Source organism: Sorex fumeus, unplaced genomic scaffold (genome assembly GCF_029834395.1).
Source record: "Sorex fumeus unplaced genomic scaffold, SorFum_2.1 ptg000063l, whole genome shotgun sequence".
Taxonomy (NCBI): Eukaryota; Metazoa; Chordata; class Mammalia; order Eulipotyphla; family Soricidae; genus Sorex; species Sorex fumeus.
In genome coordinates this window covers 76,272,313-76,293,384 of record NW_026606120.1, presented here as the reverse complement: position 1 = coordinate 76,293,384, position 21,072 = coordinate 76,272,313, and the positions used below count along the sequence as shown (strand labels likewise).

Below are 21,072 nucleotides of genomic sequence, written 5' to 3'. Positions count from 1 at the left end.
TTTGCATATGTCGGTAACTGGAGAATATATGTAGTAGAGATCAAATTTTTTTTTTTTTCTTTTTGGGTCACACCCGGCAATGCACAGGGGTTACTCCTGGCTTTGCACTCAGGAATTACCCCTGGCAGTGCTCGGGGTACCATATGGGATGCTGGGAATTGAACCCGGGTTGGCTGCGTGCAAGGCACGCAGATAGTACCTGTTGTGCTATCACTCCAGCTCCGAGATCAAGTGTTTTTTGTATACTGCCCAAGCTGCATGAACCATGTTCCTCTAAGTCGGTTTTGGTAAATGATGAGTTTTTTGTTTATTTGCATTTTTCAAATCTTTGCAGTGATAGTTGTTGGTTAGCATCCAGACGCTCTGAGAGCCCATCTGTGGCCGAGTTTCAGGTATTTGTTTTAATCATGCTTATCTGTTTGAAACAGTCTGTCTTGTCTCCCTCGTAAGCTCTGTGGGGACTGACCTGCTGCCAAATACACTTTTAAAGACGTCGCAGACCCATTAAAGAGCCAAGTAAAATAAATGTCTTTGTCGCACAAGATTCACAGATCACTTTAATTATATACAAAAGTGGTGCAACATATCAAGGTTGGCTAAAAGTCAGTAGGATTTTTGTGTATATATGAATAGTCCCCTGCCCAAGTAGGGCTCTTGGATAAAATTTAAAATGATGCTATGAATTGTCAGCCTCTTGTGGTATCCATACTGTCTTTTCTTTTGACAAGAGTAGAAGAGATCATATGTCAGTTACAACTTCTTAAATAAAAATGTTGATGTTGTTGTGATAGTCTCTTGAGAAATCTCCACACAGGGATCGCAGCTGTGGATTGTTACTTTCTGTTGTTTTTGTTTGGGGGCCACACCTGATGGTGCTCAGGACTTACTTCTGGCTCTGCCTTAGGGTATCACTCCTGGTGGGCTGGGGGTATGGGGTCAAGTACCCTTCCAGTTGTACTGTGGCTCCAGCCCCATGTTTTGTTATTTTCCATTACCTGATCTCCATTTTAAGTGGGTGGAGAAGAGAACTGAGTTCCAAAAGGAACTCGGTTGGCAGGTCAGAGAGAGAACTCAGAAGACTGACGTCCATGCCTCGCCCATGAGCCCTGGCGTTGCATGTTCCCCACCAGGCACTGCCAGGTGCGTGTCCCAACCACCCCTCAAAAATAATTGGGATGGTGGAGGGGTTACTGTTCAAAACATTTTGTTTTTGTTTCAGGGGTCTGGGGGGTGAGGGTTACACCTGGAGTTTAGGGATTGAACCCTATGTGGCGGTAGGGATTGAATTTTAGGCCCCAGCGTGCAAAGCATGTGTTGTACCTTCCAGGTCCCTCACGACCATAGTTTACAGGACAGGAGAAGTAGTACCGTGGGTAGGCACTTGCCTTTAACACAGCTGACCCGGGTTCGATCTCCAGCACACCATAAGATCCTTCAACCACTGCCAGGAGTGATCCCTAAGTGCAAAGCCAGGAGTAAGCCCTAAGTACAGTTGAGTGTAACCCAAAATTCAAAACTATAGTTAAAACGAAAATACACATACTTTAGGTCGGTAACTATGTGTCATTGAATATGTAACATTTGGGTCTTTTTGAGGGAAAGGGGCAGTTTGCACCAGACTTAGCTGTGCTCAGGGCTTACTCCTGGCTGTGTGCTCAGGAATCACTCCTGGCAGGGCTTGAACCCTGGTCAGCAGTGTGCAAGGTAAGAGACCTAGCAACTTTTCTTCTTCTCTGGCCTAACATTTGGGTCTTAATAAGGCTAAGATTAGAGGGAGGCCGTTGATTCTAGATTTAAGTCACCTTTTTCCAGTTCCTGTACTGACTTTTGGGGGATGGGGGCATACCTGGTAGTACTCGTGCTACTGCTAAATTAATACTTGGAGGAGGGAGGAGGGAGTGTCAGTGTAGAGGATTGAATCTGGGACTCCCACTTGCAAAATATTCACTTAAAGACCTTTGAACTATCTCTCTTACTCCAGGGGCAGGCTCCTGTTTGCTTTGGTCTTGTTTTGGGGACACCTGACAGTGACTCCTGGCTCAGGAATTACTCCTCTCGGTGCTTGGGGGACCATATAGGATGCCAGGGACAGATCAGCTGCATGCAAGGCAAGCGCCTGGCCCGCTCTGGCCTTTATGTTCTTAGTTTCATCATTCAAATGTCCCCTCTTTTGGCTCAGTTCATAGAGGAATAAGAATTATTTAAAAGCTATAGGAGAGGGGCTGGAGCAATAGTAGAGCGGGGAGAGCGTTTGCCTTGCATGTGATTTAACCGGGTTCAATCCCCAGCATCCCATATGGTCCCCCAAGCACCACCAGAAGTAATTCCTTAGTGCAGAGCCAGGAGTAACACCTGAGCATCGCCTGGTGTGACAGCCCCCATCAAAAAAAAAAAAAATAGGAGAATGAAATGCAGTATTTAGGGGGAAGATTAGGTCTGATTAATATTTTTTTTTCCTTTTTGGGTCACACCCAGCAATGCTCAGGGGCTACTCCTGGCTTTGCACTCAGGAATTACTCCTGGCAGTGCTCAGGGGACCACATGGGATGCCGGGGATCGAACCCAGGTCGGCCACGTGCAAGGCAAACACCCTACCTGCTGTGCTGTCGCTCTGGCCCCTGATTAATTTTTTAACTGTTTTATTTTGGGTCACCCCTGTTCGTGTTCGGGGACTACTCCTGGCTTGGTGCTTGGGGAAGGGTGTGATGCCAGAGACTGCATATAGGTATTGCACAGAAAGTATTAATTCCAACCCCCTTTTTTGAGCGATCTCCCTGGTCCTTTAATTTTTTTTTTAAAATTAGTACTTAGCTCTTTGGAATTCAAACTCCTGTTTAGATTTTGTTTTTGTTTCATTCCCTGTCCTCAGAGTGATAATGTTTAACTCATAGGGAATTTTCGGACTTGAATCACTTGAGTTAACAGTAAACACAGAAAACCTGCCTGCTCCTTTGCTATTCCTTCCTTCCTTTATTTATCCTCTAAATTGAACGTGTCTGGGCAGGGGTGGTGGGACAGCAGGGAGAGTGCGAGACTGTGGAACCCCCAGGTTTGGTCCCCAGCACCACATACGGTCCCCTGAGCCCACCAGGGGGGAGCCCTGAGCACTGCTGGATGTGGCCCCTCCAAAATCAAACATGCGTTACACCAGTCCCAGTCCGTGCAGCTCTTCCAGGGAAATGTTCAGGTTTTGTTTTTTGTCCTTGTAGAGTCCTTGTGTGAGATGTTTTTTAATCAGGATCTAATGTGGCTGATGTCTGATAGTGGGTTAATTTATCTGTTTCCTTGTCTGTGCCGTCTTTTTTTTTTTTTTTTTTTGCTTTTTGGGTCACACCTGGCGTTGCACAGGGTTTACTCCTGGTTCTGCACTCAGGAATTACTCCTGGCAGTGCTCAGGGAACCATATGGGATGCTGGGAATCAAACCCAGGTCGGCCGCATGCAAGGCAAACGCCCTACCCGCTGTGCTATTGCTCCAGCCCCTGTGCCGTCATTTTAAAGGGGGGAAGAAAGAGGCTATCTGTTTTTTGATACTGCTACCTGTTGTTGGGGGACCACAGCTGCTGGTACTTGGGAGCTACTCCCGGATCAGTGCTCAGAGCTCAGGCCTTGCCCGCAGTGGCTCCCATGTGGTGTTGGGGAGAAGACGTCTTAAGACCTTTTGTACATGGTTTGTTGCGCTCTCATTCCAATCCCTCAAGCAGCTTCTTTAGAAGAAATGAAATACTACATTTTCAAGAAAAAAAGGTGATTGTGTTGTTTTGGGGCACCACCTGGCAGTGCTTGGGGCTTCCTCCTGACTCTGCCCTTGGGAGTCACTCCTGGCAGTGTTCGGGGATCACATAGGGGCTGGCCATGTGCAGAAGTGCTTTGACCTCTGTACTTTCTCTTCAACCTGAGAAAAAAGTAATTTTTCAAGGAAATTTTGAAAACAAGGCCTACACCTTTCATTTCTTCATGTTTTGGGTGGGCCTGCGGTGCTTTGAGGTAAGGCCCCTGGGTGCTCAGAGAACCATTTGGTTGGTGCTGGGGATTGAAACGGGGGCTCCCACATACAAAGTATGTGGTCCAGGCTTTTAAACCATTTACCTGATCCTCTTAATTTTTATTATTATTTTTTTTACTTAATTTTGTTTGGGGGCCACACCTAGGGGTGTTCAGGGCATTCCCAGAGCTGTGCTTGGGTGTTGCTACCTTTAGACCAGGGAATGCTGGGGAGCAGACCTATGCTGGGGCCCAGAATAATGGGACAGCGGCTGCCCTGGTTCAATTTCGTGTTGCACCTGTAGTCCCTGCCCCCCCCCCCCCCAGCCCTGCCAGGTGTGATCCCTGAGCACAGAGGCAGGAATAAGTCCTGAGAATCAATAGGCATGGCCTCAAATTCCCTTCCCCTAAAGGAAAAACACCTTTCTGTTCCAGCTTACCAAGCATGCACGCCAGCCCGAAGGGTACAATTCAGTAAAATCACTGACCCCTTCTCAAGTGACACAGAGTGTTTCCAGAGCCTCATCTGTGGAAATAATGGGGCAGATGAGGACCTCAGCTCACGATTTGGCAGGGTGCACGCCCCCACGGGGATACCAGGACCTGAATATGCTTCACAGACTTAATGAAATCGCTTTCTCTTCTCTTTTTGAGTACCTAAACTGTTTTCTTCTTTCCTTTTGTGTCTTGCTATTCGCCTGAAGAACAGAAGGCATATCATAAAACCTGACACTGCTGTACTCCTGGAGGTAGGTGGAGTGAATTATAATTACTTCTTCAAAACTTTGAGCTGCAGTTCAAATACCGAAAGGAAAAAAAGAAAAGTGGCTTTCACTTCACTTCCACTTGGTGCATCCTTGGAAATGGCACTTGTCATATTTGACCTTTGTTTCCCGTCATGCGGCTGATGTAGATAATGTGGCAGATAGGGTTTTGTGGTGTGGGTGGATCTTTCCATGAAACCCTTAGCTGTTGATTCTTGCTGAACATTGCTTTTGAGGGGCTGAGTAGGCATCCAGACCCTCAGGGGATCCAGGTTCCTAATGTCTGTGAGAGCATTTCTTGAGTGTTCTCATCGAATGGGCCCCAGAGAGCTCTTCTGTCCGAACACAGGCTTTGGTGTGAAGGAGATGCAGGTTCAGCCCTTGGCTCCACCTGAAGTCATCCTCAGGAACTGAGCCGGGGCCAGAGAGAGAGTATAGACAAGCCCCGGCACCTCATACAGTTCCCTGAGCCTGCCAGGAGTGATCCCTTAGTGCAGAGCCAGGAATAAGCCCTGAGCACAACTGGGTGTGGGCCCCCCTCCCTGCCCCCCGAAAGACGAACAACAACATACTGAACTGGGAGTATCCACTGAGTATTGCCATGTATTCCCCCTCCACACCCCACACCCCCAACAAACAAACACAAAAAAGCAGGGCCAGAGAGAATAAAATGGGCAGGCTCTTGCCCTGCACTCGGCTGACCTGGGTTTGATGCCAGACGTCATAATTTATTTGTGTTTCTCAAACAAAAAAGAGCAGAGGACATAGGCTGTCTTTAGGTAAACAGATTCGAGCTGCTGATGTGAAGTCTTTTAATGGAAGTATTGTTAGACTAGGGTTCTTTATACTTTGGACCACACTTGGTGGTGCTCAGGACTTAATCCTCTCTCTATGTTCAGGGGTGAGGGTGAGGTGGTCAGGGACCTTATTGGGTGCCGGGGACCAAACCAGGATCTGCCATGTGCAAGACAAGTGCCCTCCCTACCTGCTGTACCGTCACTCTGGCCCCATAGATTAGGGTTCTTTAAATAGCATCTTTTTTTATAAATGTCGCGGGTCTTAAATCATAATTGACCATGTTCATTTAAATTTCAGGAATGTTTCTGAGCAATGAAATGTTTATTTCTCATCTCTGTCTCTCTTGCTTAGATTATATAGCAAAATGGATATACCAAATCCTCCAACTTCCAAATGTATCACTTACTGGAAAAGAAAAGTCAAATCTGAATATATGCGACTTCGACAACTCAAACGGCTTCAGGCGAATATGGGTGCAAAGGTATATTTAAAAAAAACCCTCCCCCCCAAAACAAAGCAAAACCTTCTACCAAGCAAGTGTGGACTTATTTGTTTTTTTGCATTTTGAACCACATCCAACTTTGTGCTTGGGGTACCCCTCAGTCCTGGGGTTAGATGCTGTAAAGCAAGTGCCTTAACTCCTGCACTGTATCTCCAGCCCTGGATTTTTTGTTCTTGCTGTCAGGGCATTCATCCAGTGCTAGGGGTGATGCTATGTCATGCCAAGGTGGAACAAGGGCCTCACATAGGCAGACCACGTGCTCAACCACTTAAATCACATCGAAGTCCCTGGATTTCTTATCGTTGTTGTTGTTTTGGGGGTATACTTGGCAGTGCTCAGGGGATACTCGTGGCTCCGAGCTCAGGAGTCATTCCCAGTGGCACTCTGGGGACCATGCAGTGTCAGAAATTGAACCTCAGCCTCCTGTGTACGAAGCGCACGCCCCAGCCCATCCCGATCTCGCTCTTACTCCTGGATATTTTTTTTCTTTCTTTCTTGAAATCCTAACCATTTTTCCCCTTGACTTTGTTAGGCTCTATATGTAGCAAATTTTGCTAAGGTTCAGGAAAAGACTCAGATCCTCAATGAGGAATGGAAGAAGCTCCGCGTCCAGCCGGTTCAGTTGATGAAGCCTGTGAGTGGACATCCTTTTCTCAAAAAGGTACTTCCAAGTGTTTACACTCAGCTCGCCTCTCATCCTCACGCTTATTAGCTTGTTGTGTTCTGTGTCTCTATCTGTCACTTAGTGGAAAACAAGGAGAGTGGAGACAGCCGTTAAGAGTCCTGACTTTGAAAACTTGAAATCTGTAGCTTTAAAGATAACCTGTCCCACCTAATGTTCTTCTCAGTTCATGAGTATCCCTGAGGTTTTCATAGGAAAACAAGACATTTCCTGTCTCTCCTGGGCTCTGGGCTCAAGTTCCACAACAGCCTTTTCTTGTTGGACTTCTCAGGTACTTTGATATGGGGAAAGGAATGCCCTGAAGAATGGACAGGAGTGCCTGGATCAAAGGAATAGCTCTTGGGGCCGGGAAGATGACTCAGGCAGGAGTGCATGCAGCAGAGCCTGGGGAGCAAGGGTTCCCACCCCCCTCTCCCCACCCCGGCCTGCACCCCCGCACTGCTGGCTGTGCTTTCCCCCTTACCAAAAAAAAAAGGGAATATAGTGGGACTTAGTGGGGCTGAAGTGATACCACAGCAGGCAGGGTGCTCGCCTTGCACACAGCTGACCTGGGTTCAATCCCTGGCACCTCTGTATGGTCCCCTGAGCACCACCAAGAGTGACCCCTCTGAGCGCAGAACCAGGAGTAAGCCCTAAACACCACAAGGTGTGACCCTTAGGACAAACCAGGCCAGGGAGATGACTGGCTCCACAGGCTGGAGTGCTTGCTCTGCATACAGAAGGCTCCGGGGGTAAGCCCTGGCCCCACAGGGCCTCCTGAGCACCACGGGTAATGATCTATGAGCATGGTTTGAGGAACAGGGGTGTGAACCGAAAACTAAAAAAAACTTTTTTTCTTTTTGGGTCACACCTGGCGATGCACAGGGGTCACTCCTGGCTTCGTACTCAGGAATTACTCCTGGCGGTGCTCAGGGGACCGAATGGGATGCTGGCAATAGAACCCGGGTCGGCCGCGTGCAAGGCGAATGCCCTGCCTGTGTGGTATCGCGCCACATCCCCCCCACCTTTTTCTTTTGAGTTATAAAAATGCTTTTTTAAGCGGCCAAAGAGATAGTACAGTGGGTAAAGTACTTGCTTTGCATGTGGCGAACCTGGGTTCGATCCCCGGCACCCCATATGCCCCCGAGTCCTGCCAGCAGTGATCCCTGAGCACAGATCTTAGATTAAGCCCTGAGCACTGCATGCTGCGGCCCCAAATAATAAAAGGCCCACTCAGCACTGGTGAGGACAGGGTTGCTGGTTGGTTGGTTTTCTGGGTCCACACCACTCTGCGGATATAACCCGGGGCCTTGAATGTGAAAGGCAGGTGCTCTACCACTTCAGTCACGTTTTCAGTCCATCATGCCTTAAAAAAGTGGTAGAATGCTTGCCTCAAATGTGTGACAGGCCTTAGATTTGATCCCTGACACTCTAAAAAGTAAGAGAAGTAAGCATCCTCAGGGCCCAGAGAGATGCTGTTCAACAGATTGAAGTGTGGGCTTTGCACGTGGCTTCATCCTCGGCCTTGCAAGGTTCCCTGAGCACCACTGGGAGCAGCCCTTGAGGACACAGCCAGGAACGGTAACCCCTAGCATAGCCTGGCGTGGCCCCAAACCAGAACAAATAGATAGGCCAAAGTTGAGTGTGGGAGGTTAGAGGATGGGTGAATATGGAGTCAAGTCTGCTTCCTGTGGGGTTATAGTCAAATAGGACCTTGTGGGAGTGATCGCTACAAAAGCCTCAGCCACTTTCTTTGTAAGAACTAGAGAGCTATTTGGATCAGTTTAGCTGTTTGTTTTTTTGGTTTTGTGTTTTTGGCCTTTTGGCCTCCTATCCGTTGTACTAGCGCTCGAGTCCCACTTTGGATCAGTTTAGAAGGAAAGTGAGTTTCTCTCTTGGGTTGTCTGCTTGCCTCCCCTTCTCCTTGTCGCTGTTTATCTTTCAGTGTACCATAGAGAGCATTTTCCCGGGCTTTGCAAGTCAACATATGTTAATGAGGTCTCTGAATACTGTCGCCTTGGTTCCCATCATGTATTCCTGGTCCCCTCTCCAGCAGAACTTTATGGTATGTATTGAAAATACTTTGGGAATTGTTTCAATGGGATGATTTGGGGCTAGGCTAGAGCATGTGCTTTCCCAGTGGTAGGTCCAGGTCCAATCCCTGTCATACATGGTCCCCTGGACGCTTTGGGAGGAAACCGTGAGTACCATCAGTTGTACTCCCACCAGCAAATAAAACAAAAGGCTGGAAAGGGGGGCTGGAGCTATCATATAGCAGATAGGGTGGTTGCCCTGCAGGCAACTGACCTGGGTTCCATCCCCGGCATCCCATATGATCTTCTGAGCACTGCCAGTAGTGATTCCTGAGTACAGAGACAGAAATAACCCCTTAAATGGCTGGATGTAACCCCTTACATGGCTGGATGTAGCCCCCAAACAAAAACAAAACCAAAAATAATAGTACAGGAATTAAGGCACATGCCAGTTTGACCTTGGGCACCACATAGTCACCAGAGAATTGTTGGGTGCACCCTGAGTTCTGTAGGGTGTGGCCCAGGAGGGGCCCTGTTTCCCCCTGGGGTAGTGTCACAGAAGAGCATCGTAGCCTGGGCCCGTCCACAGTTGACCCAGAACTTCTCTGGGCCTCCTGGGCTTTACTTGGGAGATTCTAGCTCCCTCCACCCCCAAATAGTAAAATAAAAATATGGCTGGTTTTACACTTGCAGGCCTCTTAAGGTCACATGTGGTCAGTTACTTTTTGTGTGTGTGGTAAAATTCAAGAGAGATGCTCAGAAGTTACTCCTGGCTCTGCACTCAATGGCTCTGTTACTCCTGATAGTGCTCGAGGCACCATATGGGATGCCGGGGATCAAACCCGGGTCATCCACAAATGCCCTGCCCTCTGTACTCTTGCTCCAGCCCCAAGGTCACGTAACAAAGCAGAGACACACAGGGCAGAGAGTTAATACAGTTTGCTCTAAATCTGTAACACATTGCAGATTGTTCTAGCTTGTCAGATTTTGTCTCTGCCCCTAAGTGTACTTACTGAGCTGAGGCTGCATCTTTTTTGCATGAATGGCACTGGGAGGAATTCTGATTTGGCCTTCCTGCCTTGGCTCAGTTCTGTAACACGTCTGCAGTTAAATGCAGTCAAAATGAAACACTTCTGGGGCTGCTAGTACAGCGGAGAGGGCACTTGCCTTGTGTGTGGCCGACCTGGGTTTGATCTCTAGCAACCCATATGGTTCCCCAAGCCTGCCAGGAGTAACCCCTGAGCATTGGTGTGGCTTTAAAAAATAAAAGTGGGTTGGGGGAGCACTTGAGACAAGTAGTTTGACAACTCCCTGCTGACAGACCCCTCCTTGCTCCCTCCTGCTTCAGCTGCCTCCCTGCCTGCTTGCTTTCCCCTTCCTTTCCCTTCCTTTTGTCCTCCGTCCTTCCCCCCTCCTTCCCTTCTTCCCTCCCCTTCTCCCTTCCCCCTCTTGCACCCCTACCCCCCCACGCTTCTTAGTTGTTGGTGTCCACAAATGATGGTTGCAGTGCTCTGGAGTTTGCACAGTTCCCGTGGCTCCCAGGAGCATGAGCAGCAGAGCTCCTGGCATTCTGCTCAGATGTGTAGGTGGTTCTGGGATTGAACTCAAAGCCTCATGGGCCTCGGGATAGCAAGGTTCCCCCCCCAAAAAAAAAATAATCTGCACTATAACTAGAATATTTAGAATAGAAACTAAGCAGCCTACAGCTTTGGTAATCCTAAAACTAGATTATTATACAAACTAAAGTCAGCTTCCTATAATCATAATCACAAACTACAATGAAAAAAATCTATGGAAGTTGCCTTATACAGGACCCACAAGGTACTTTTTTGTTTGTTTGTTTGTTTAAAGGTACTTTTGCCACTGACCTATCCCCAGCCTAAAGCAGTTATAAATTTCCTTGATTTTTTTTTTAAAGACTTGATTTTACAAGGCCAGTAAGATAACAAAGCTGATAACAGAGGTGATAAAGTACCCACCTCCCTTCTGATCTCCAGGGTCTGGATCTTCCTTCTGACCCTGCTATGCTTATTTGTGGTTTTGATCAGTCTTCTTAACTACCACCCTTCTTATCTTGTGCTTATAGAGAGACAGCATTTCTGATGATTGGAATATGGATTATATCCTTTAAAGAGAAGGATATCTTTTTTTCCTCTTTTTTTCTGAGGGGAGCATTATACCTAGCAGTACTTAAGACTTACTCCTGGGTCTGTGCTCAGGGATCACTCCTGGCAGGGCTCAAGGGGTGCCTAGGGTTGAAGCCAGTCCAGCTCCTGTAAGGCGAGCACCTTACCTGCTGCGCTATCTCTCCGGCCCCAGGATATCTTTTCCTGATGGGCTCAGGGGACTAAATGAGGTGCCAGGGATTGAACTTGGTCAGCCACGTGCAAGGCAAACACCCTACCTGTTGTCTTATTGCTCTGCCCTCCCCATTCACCCCCCAGGATATCTTTTCTTAAATTTCCAAGTAGTTTTACTTGATATTTGGGAATTTAAGAATGTCCAAATTCTCACTTAACCCCCTTCTACCAAAAAAAAAAAAAATTCCATCAGTATTGCTTATGGCCAGAAATATAGTATGTGTGGCAGTTGACTTTAGGCTCCTATTGATTTGTTAGTTTTTGTTTTTTTAGGCCATAATCCTATGGTGCTTACACCTAGCTTTGTTGTGCTCAGGGGTTACTCCCGGTGGAGCTTGGGGGACCATATGCCCTTCTGGGGTGTAGGTACTGTATAAGGCAAAAGCCTTACTGCTTCCATGGATTTTTTTTATCATAATTTGTTATTATTATTATAGGAAGCTGGCTTTAGTTTGTATAACAGAATATCTAGTTTTAGGACTGCCAAAGTTTTAGGTTGTCCATTTTCTATTCAAAATATTCTAGTTATTCTAGTTATATTGTAGATTATATTTTTGGAAGCCTCGCTTTTTACTTTTCTGTCTCTACTTATAAAAGAAATTAGAATTAAGATATTTTAGATAGTCTTTGTGTGTGTGTGTGTGTGTGTTTTTTATGTAGGAGTATTGCTATTCATTCAGCCACTGATTAGCTGATTGAATTGGGCATGAACTCCACCTTACTTTTTTTTTTCAATAATTTTATTTATTTTTTTCCTTCTTATATTTATTTATTGAATCACTGTGGGAAAAGTTACAAAGCTTTCAAGTTTAAGTCTCGGTAATACAATGAATAAACACCTTTCCTTTCACCAGTACTCATTTTTCACCACCAAGAACCCCAATATACCCCCCTCTAACCCTTCCCAATGCCTGTGAGGCATATGATTTCTGCCTAACTCTTCTCTACATTGATTACATTCATTATTTCGAGAAAATATGCACCATTATTGTTTAGAATTTTCCCCCCAACAATCAGAATTGCTGAAAAGGCATTGTGAAATACTTTGTTTTCTATAGCTGGTTATGAGAATCATGTAATGTCATGCAGCCGCTATTCCGGCCGCACGATTTTGGATTTCTGCAAAGAGCCGGATAATTACAAGATTGGTTTTTGTGTGTTTGGTATTATGGCTGTGCCAGAGAGCCACTCGTGGGGGACAACTCATGACCTCGGTAGGGTGTGAAGGACCAGCCGGTACCGTCCCCCTTCCTATGAGATTGCAATTGCCCCATCACTGCTGGCTCATACCTGGCTTTCCAATAAGCTCTGAGGCAGCGGCCACCTTGTATGTGGTCCAGATCCATTTCTGCCAAAAGCCGCTGGGTTTCAAGATTTGTTTCTGAGTCTCTGGGATCATGGCTGTTAATCAGCCTGATCAGGAGCCAGAGAGGCTGTTTGTAGGCGGCAACTCGGGGTCTTGTTGGGATGGGGAAGAAAGGGCCGGTTCTACCCCCATCTGGTGAGGCCCCGCGTGTCTCGTCACTGCAGGCCCAAACCTGACTGTCCAGTGACCTCTGGAGGATGGTGGTCACCGGGCCGCCAGGGAGAACAGGCCAAGGCATGAAACCTATTCCCCCCTGGAGTCGCCCAGCGCCAGTCACCTACTGCAGGAACAGGATGCATTTCTGCCAAAAGCCTTTGGGTTCCGAGATTCATTTCTGAGTCTCTGGAATCATGACTGTTAAGCAGTTCGATCAGGAACCAGAGAGGGCATGCCTCCAATTATATAGCTGAGCCGGAGGTGGTTTGTGGGTGTGTCTCCCACATACCTAACTACTTTCTTAGTAAACTTTACCCCAAGTTTTTGGGGTCTGGCCAAAGGTGCAGCAGTAGTTTTGGGGTATCTGAAAGTCTGACGGTGTCATCAGGCTCTTGCCTGACAGGTACAGATTGACCTGCTGGCAGCACCATACCCCCTGTGTGTGATTCTTTTGTGGATAAAATTAGCTAAGAGAGTATGAGGGGCCAGAAAGATAGTACAGTGGGTAGGGCCCTTGCCTTGCATATGGCCAACCCAGGTTCAATCCCTGGCACCTAATAGTCACTGAGCATGTATGTCAAGAGTAAGCCTTGAGCACTGCTGGGTGTGGCCAGCCCCAAAGTAAAAGTCAGTGCGAAAAATACATGTACTGTCAATTTTTAATTGTTGGTAGAAATGTAATTATCAATTTCAAGATGAACATTGACAGTTTATATTCTCCAGTAGTAATGGGGCCAGAATATCAATCTAGTACAGAGGGTTGGGCATTATTCTGTTCACAGCTGACCTGGGTTCTATCCCTAGCATCCCATATGGTCCCCTGAGTATCACCAGAAGAGATCCCCGAGTGTAGACCCAGGAGTAAGCCCAGAACACTGCCAGAAGTGACCCAAAACAAACAAACACCACCACCAACACACACACACACATCTCCTTTAGTAGTTAAACTAACTTATATTGTTTTCTCTAGTGTTTGTGTTATCCCTTTTTCATTTGACGTTTTATTTGGTACAATAAAATGGCCATTCTTTTAAATGCAGTAAAATCTGAGGCTGAACTTTTAGAAGATTCAAACCACAAAAAGGGCTTCATAAAATCCCATTCAGTAAAAAAAGAGAAGGACGGGGGGTGCTGCTTGGTGGTGGGACATGCAGGTCACGTGTGTAAGACTGTGGTTCAGTGCCTGGTTTGGAGAGAGAGAAGGGAAGACAGGAGAGAGGAGAAGCCTCGTGGTTTTCTGAGTGAATCACAGTCTGGTCTGATTGCAGGTCGAAGATGAGACCGTGCTGTGTAATATTCCCTACATGGGAGACGAGGTGAAAGAAGAAGACGAGACTTTCATCGAGGAGCTGATCAATAACTATGATGGGAAGGTTCATGGTGAAGAAGGTATTGGGGCTGGCCCCACGGGGGGAAACTCCGCTTTCGCATCTCACGGCCTTGCTTCCATCTACTATTTCATTTTGTACCCCGGGGAATGTTTCTGTGTACTCCTATGTAAGACTAAACATTTTATTTTGTTTAGATATTATTAGTTTTGCTTTTTTGGTGGTTACACCCGGCAATGCTCATGGGTTACTCCTGGCTCTGCACTCAGCAGTCATTCCTGGCAGTGCTCGGAGGACCATAAGGGATGCCGGGGATTGAACCTGGGTCAGCCGCGTGCAAAGCAAACATCCTACCTGCTGAACTATCGCTCCAGTGTCAGACTAAACATTTTATAGTAAAAACCCATTCAGCTAACTTTGGAAGGAATTGATACATAAAGGGATTAGATATTAATCAGCAATCGGAGAGAATGTTCAGTATACAAGTGAGGTTAGTCTTTGTAATTTTCATGAATTTCCCCAAGACCTGTGTGTTCTTGGTTTCCTGACTCTGAGCATGGCAAGCATAACCTCCTTTTCCTCTTCCTTTGATTCGTATCTATCCCCTTGCGTCTCCCAGAAGTTGGTTATAATATCTAAAGCAAGTCTTTTAGAGTTAGTTGTTGTTCTAGAAAAGGCTGTCAGTGTCTAAGAAATAGGAAGGTGGGGAGGGAAGCCCTCTATAAACCAAGGCAGCACCGGTTCTTTGACAAACACGGGGGCTCTCGCCAAGATATTGAAATGCTCTATTTAATTATAAATGAAATTTACCCACAGTGCCCCCTAACGTTCAGAGAGATTTTCCTAACTTTTATAAACCCATGCATGGCTTTAAGAAAAATCCAGGGGGTGTGGGAGTGGAGTGGGGATGGAAAGGCCAGCCAAAAAAATAAAAAAGAAATTTATATCAACCTTTTTTTTAAAAAATAAATCCTTACTGATCCATCAGCTGTAAAATCAAGAATGTCTTCATCTTATCATTCTTTCTCTGTCCCATTTATATTGTTTTTACAATTTTATGAGATTTTGGGTTGTAAGTACAGGTTGACTTGTGACTAAGGAAGTGAAGAACCCCACTGTGTGAAAACAAAGCATATAACTGGATTTTGTGCTCCAGCTAGTTGAACTGTGGTAGTTGTCAGAGTCAAGTCAGATTTGTATATTATTTTTAGCTTGGGGCCCAGATCTGGCGATGCTCAGGGATCACTCCTAGCAGTGCTTGGGGGACCATATGGGATGCCGGGAATCGAACCTGGATCAGCCTGGTGCAAGACAAGTGCCTACCCATTGTACTATCACTCCAGCCCTCCAATCAGATTACTGTAATTTACTGATTGTCTGTCCAAATTAAAGTGTCTGTCGGGGGCTGGAGCAATAGCACAGCGGGTAGGGTGTTTACCTTGCACGCAGCTGAACCGGGTTCGATTCCCAGCATCCCATATGAACACAGCCAGGGGTGATTCCTGAGTGCAGAGCTAGGAGGAACCCCTGTGTATCTCTGGGTGTGACACACAAAAAATAAACAAGTAAAATAAAGTGTCTGTATATTGCTTATCTGAGCTTTAGGAGTGAATGCAGAAAATCCTTATGACCACAGTTCACCTCTCCAATCCTTGTTTCAGAAATGATCCCCGGATCTGTCCTCATTAGTGATGCTGTTTTCCTGGAGCTGGTTGATGCCCTGAATCAGTACTCGGATGAGGAGGAGGAAGGGCACAACGACACCTCAGATGGAAAACAAGATGACAGCAAAGAAGATCTGCCAGTAACGAGAAAAAGAAAACGGCATGCGATAGAAAGTAAGCAGCACCACAGTGTTACTCTGCTTTGGAAGTGATGGGGAGAAAGGACGGAAAAACAAAAAGGTCCCTTTCTGGGGCCAGAGAGCTAGTACAGCGGGTAAGGTGCTTGCCTTGCACACGGCTAGCCAGGGTTCGATCCCCGGCATCCCATATGGTCCTCTGAGCACCACCTGGAGTAATTCCTGAGTACAGAGCCAGGAGTAACCTTTAAGAATTGCCAGTGGCCCCAAAACAAAACAAACCCCCTCCAAAAGGCTTCTTGCTTATTAATAGTTGGTGGATGCTTCTCATTGGTTCATTTAAAAGGGAGAGACCATGATCATTAACTGTTTGAGAGAGCCATGACCTAGTTGAAGAAGAAAGTAGAGAAACTTACATAAAAAAATCCTTGTTGTTCCTTTCTATTCATTTTTTGTGGACCCATTTACTGTCCTGTACCCGCTTACCCACTATACTATGTTTCAGGCTCCTATATCTCAGTTTTTAAGTACATATATAAATCATCTTTTTTTTATATGTTATATGAAATCAAGATTAGGCCACATATGTGTGTACGCATACACACAAAATATAGTCATGTGTTCCTAATACTTTTATCATGAACACGTTTTCATGTTTTTAATATTAAAATAATTTTTTTTTTAGCAAAGTAAGATAGTATTATTCAGCGAAATTTGCTTAGAGAAATATGAGGTGGGAAAAAGAGAGATGTTCAGAAGAGAATATGGGCTTCTCTAGAGGGGAAAAGGCCAAGAAGACACATCTCAGGTAGAGATGTGGGCGGATCTCCAGGGTGGAGAATGTGCCTACTCTGTTATTCTGTGTTACTTCATTATGGTATTTGTCCAGGGATATAGTGATGAATCTGGTTTTTTTTTTTTTTTTTGATCGGGGGGGAGGCACACAGCGACCCCTCCTGGCTGGGCCTCAGGGGAACATATGTGGTGCCAAGGATTGAACTCAGATTGCCGCATGTAAGGCAGATACCTTCTCCACTGAGCTCTCGTCCTGACCTCTACTAGGTTCCTCTTAAAATCACACAGTCACACAGTAATAACACCAATCTTTTTCTTCAGTGTCAACATTGTGATAGAATTCTTCTATACTCCTGTGAAAACATCTTTAGATCCTGTCTTGGACCTTGGGTTTTGTTACCAATATGTGAATGATTGATTTTCTTACTTACTAACCTAATAGATGAATTCAGACCTGTTTATACCCCTCAGTGGTCATCGGTTGGGTTAGCAGAACAGCTCGAGTGAAAGTGTTGTGGCAGGAGGAGACAGACAGCTTTGTCCGCCTGCTCTGATGATAGCACTCAGGAGCGCCCCCCTTTTTTTTTAATGTAGGAGTATTGCTATTTATTCAGCCATTGATTAGGATGATTGAATTGGGCATGAACTCTGCCAGGAGGGCTCTTTTTGTTTGTTTGCTTGTTTTTGTCATTTCCAATTTAGGCAACAAAAAGAGTTCGAAAAAACAGTTCCCAAATGACATGATCTTCAGTGCAATTGCCTCGATGTTCCCTGAGAATGGCGTCCCGGATGACATGAAGGAGAGGTAGGGAACTTCCCCTCCCCCCCCACCCCTCCCACCCAGAGCACTCAGACAGTAGACTTCTTAAGCCCGTGCACAGTAAGGAGAAAGCCTGGTTCATAGCAAGTGCATTTGGATCACCTATACTTCTGATCATTTCTTGCTCTAAACGCCCTTTGCCATATTAAGAGTTCTTATGTGCTGGTTTCTGAGTGAAGCTGTACAGAGAGGTTTTCAAATTCTGCCATTTTTCTGGAGAGCTACTTAACCAATCTTTCCTTCCCCCTTGCTGTTGAAATGTACTGATTGGGGCTGGAGTGATAATATAGCGGGGAGGGCTTTTGCCTTCCATGTACTCGACCTGGGTTTGGTTCCCAGCATATGGTCCCCTGAGCACTGCCTGGAGTAATTCCTGAGTGTAAAAGCCAGGAGTAACACCCATGTATCGCCAGGTGTGACCCAAAAAGCCAAAAAAAAAAAAATGTGCCAGTCCAGCCTAATCTGGTTAGAGACTCAGATTATTATATCAAGATAATGAGATTATTATATCAAGACCCACTAAAAAAAGTAAAACCAGAACCAACCAACCATGTCTTCCCTTGGCTGACTACCTCGGTGACTTGTCAGTGAGCTCAGCCTGCGTTTTCCTGTTTGTTTGTTTGTTTTTCCCTCGGTGGAACTTGGACAGAATTCTCATCTGTCTGTTCTGAACCAGGTACCGAGAGCTCACCGAGATGTCGGACCCCAACGCTCTTCCCCCCCAGTGCACGCCCAACATTGATGGCCCCAACGCCAAGTCTGTGCAGCGGGAGCAGTCGCTACACTCCTTCCACACGCTCTTCTGCCGTCGCTGCTTCAGATATGACTGCTTCCTCCACCGTGAGTGTGGCTGGGAGACCCCTCCCAGCTTCCCCCCGCCCCTGCCTTCTGGGGCTGCCCAGTCCCCCGGGCTCCCCGCATCCCTGGGCCCCGCCACCTCCTCCTTCTCTTCTCCTTATTTTAGTTTGTCCCCTAGGGTTCCTGGCCGCTGCTCCCATGGTGGTTTTACCAGGCCAGCCTGTTAGGTTCAAGGGCAGCGTGCTTGGCACGGGCAGGACAGACTAGCAGCATAGTTAGTTGCCCTCTCAGTCCCCCAGAGCTGTATTAAGAAGCACGTTGGGTGTCAGCAGTGGTGCCTTTCCTGCGTTCCCCTCACGGTAGCTTGTTCCAGCTAGTTCCCCCCCACCACTCCCTGATTTACCGTCGCTCCTCTCCGTCCCGTCCAGTGGACGAACCATTGGAAACAGAACAGTTTTGTGTTTTCCAGCTTTTCATGCCACCCCTAATGTATATAAACGCAGGAACAAAGAAATCAAGATCGAACCGGAACCCTGTGGCACAGACTGCTTCCTCCTGCTGGTATGTTCCCAAGCTGCTCTGCCCAGGTTGACTTTGCTTAGAGTTGACCAGGAAATGATCCTTGGGCTTTCTGCCCCTGATGGCCTGAGCGGAGGAGCCGGCCCAGCCCCAGAGGACCTGAACTGTGCAATGGAACTTGCTTTCTGCTCTTAAAGGAATTCCTGGGTGAAGGGTGATAGGACTCCCACACAGGGACTGTCAGTCTCCAGAGTGAGGTTTTAGGAGTGATCTCCGGATCATCTCTTCAGATTTCAGAGTCTGGAACTGTACTAGTTAGATCAGAGCATTGTGCTTGTATGTGTGTGTCCAACCCCCTGCTGTCTTCCTTTCTGTGAATGTGACTGTGAAGGGACTTTAGTAAACGTGTTGATGTTTGGAGCTGGAGAGATGGTACAGTGGGTAACGCGCTTGGCCTTGCACATTACTGACCCTGGTTTTATTCCTGACACTCCTTACGGTGCCTGAGTCCTTCCAGGAGTGATCCCTAAGCCCCACCAGGCGTGGTTCAAAAGCAGAACGAAACAGGGGCTGGAGTGATAGTGCAGCAGGTCAGGCCTTGCACTTGGCCAACCTGCATTTGATCCCCAGCACTACACAAGGTCCCTGAGCACTGCTGGGAGTGGCCAGAAACCAAACAAACAAATATTGACATCTGTTATGAGGCGATTCCCTAGATGGGCCATTCCCCCCGATGGATAGACCTTTGGTGACAGCATAGGTTCTCCTACATTTTGTGGAAGGTTGAAAACTAGACAAGAATAGGTAAAGTGGACTGGACAGAAACCTAATTTTGCTTTCTGCCTAAATAGAAAGAACTGAGGTAAAGAATGTAACAACTTGATCAAATTTCCGCTGACAATTAAAATCAGGTTATAAAGCCAGTTGTCCTTGGGATCATCTTTAGTGAGACAATAGCACAAAGGATGGTTAGGAATGTTGTTGGGTTTGCATTTGGAGAATGTTTCGTGTAGTAAGATAAAAAAAATAAATAGACTCTGGGACAAGGATGTGGCCTAGTGTAAGATCCCTTGTAACACACACACACACACACACACACACACACACACACACCAAAAAAACCCTTTATTTCATTTTTTAATTGTCCTAATTGTATTATGAGGCTTTTTGTTTGGGGGCCACATGCAGCAGTGCTCAGGGGTTACACCTAGATCTGTGCTCAGGGGATCACTTATGATGGCAACTGGGGGATCATGTGGGATGCCAGATATTGAAAAAATATATATATAGGGGCTGATAGCGATACCACAGTGGGTAGGGCATTTGCCAGGAGTAATTCCTGATTGCAGAGCCAGGAGTAACCCCTGTGCATCGCCGGGTGTGACCCAAAAAATGTGTGTGTGTGTGTGTGTGTGTGTGTGTGTGTCTATTTTATGATGATAGAACAGCCCAGTTGTACGTTTTAGAATGCTGATTAAGCAGTGATTTGGTTCACACTTGTGGCCTAGCGCCAAGAGATAAAGCGCAGTGCCTGTTAAGACGTCTGGTTGCGAACCCAAGACGGCTCCCGTGATCCTGGGCTCATTCCTTCTTCCTGTCTTTGCCTTATCCGCGGCAGGAAGGAGCTAAGGAGTACGCCATGCTCCACAACCCTCGCTCCAAGTGCTCTGGTCGTCGCCGGAGAAGGCACCACGTGGTCAGTGCCTCCTGCTCCAACACTTCAGCCTCTGCTGTTGCAGAGACTAAAGAAGGGGACAGCGACAGGGACACGGGCAACGACTGGGCCTCCAGCTCTTCAGGTACAGTGAGTCAGAAAGGATTGTCTCTTTCCATGCACAGACTGGGAAACCCAGAATCACTACCTATTAACATCCTTACCACCTTTATCAAATGAATGCATTCCGCACCTTTGCACCTCTGAGCAGTGGAGACGGGGAATAGTTTTCTTCCTTTCTGTTCAGCCTTTCTTTTTTTTTTTCTTTCCTCACCCTGCAGTGCTCAGAGCTTACCCCTGGCTCTGTGCTCAGGGCACTCCTGGCAGGGATCGGAGGAGGACCATATGGGGTGCCGGGGATCGAACCTGGGTTGGCTGCATTTAAGACAAGCCCCTTACTCACTGTATTGTCTTTCTGAACTCCCCATTCCACTTTATTGGAGTTTGGGGTTTTTTTGAGCTCTACCTGGAGATGCTCAGGGGTTACTCCTGGCTCTACACTCAAAAACTTTCTAGCGGGCTTCGGAGACATACGGGATGCTGGGGATTGAACCCTGGTTAGCTGCATGTAAGGCAAGCTCTCTCCCCACTGTACTGTGGCTCTAGCCCCTCCTTTTCACCCTTTAGAGTAAAGGTTCTGCTGAGCCCGCTGACTGCAGCTCTGGACCCATCTT

General features: G+C 46.8%; 1 protein-coding gene across 2 annotated transcripts in view; it reads left to right on the top strand.

The window, feature by feature from the left end:
- EZH1 (enhancer of zeste 1 polycomb repressive complex 2 subunit) overlaps window positions 1-21,072 on the top strand; it is a 38,138-nt gene that overhangs the window by 5,843 nt on the left and 11,223 nt on the right. The window contains exons 2-11 of one of the 2 annotated variants that reach the window (XM_056126747.1): window positions 4,693-4,732; window positions 5,897-6,026; window positions 6,580-6,708; window positions 8,654-8,773; window positions 13,892-14,012; window positions 15,613-15,789; window positions 17,250-17,352; window positions 18,044-18,207; window positions 18,635-18,726; window positions 20,303-20,483. In XM_056126747.1, coding sequence (XP_055982722.1) covers window positions 5,910-6,026; window positions 6,580-6,708; window positions 8,654-8,773; window positions 13,892-14,012; window positions 15,613-15,789; window positions 17,250-17,352; window positions 18,044-18,207; window positions 18,635-18,726; window positions 20,303-20,483 — 1,204 coding nt within the window. In that variant the 5' untranslated portion in view covers window positions 4,693-4,732; window positions 5,897-5,909. Of the gene's footprint in view, window positions 1-4,687; window positions 4,733-5,896; window positions 6,027-6,579; window positions 6,709-8,653; window positions 8,774-13,891; window positions 14,013-15,612; window positions 15,790-17,249; window positions 17,353-18,043; window positions 18,208-18,634; window positions 18,727-20,302; window positions 20,484-21,072 lie in introns of both variants that reach the window. The other variant, XM_056126748.1, reaches the window with a different exon arrangement.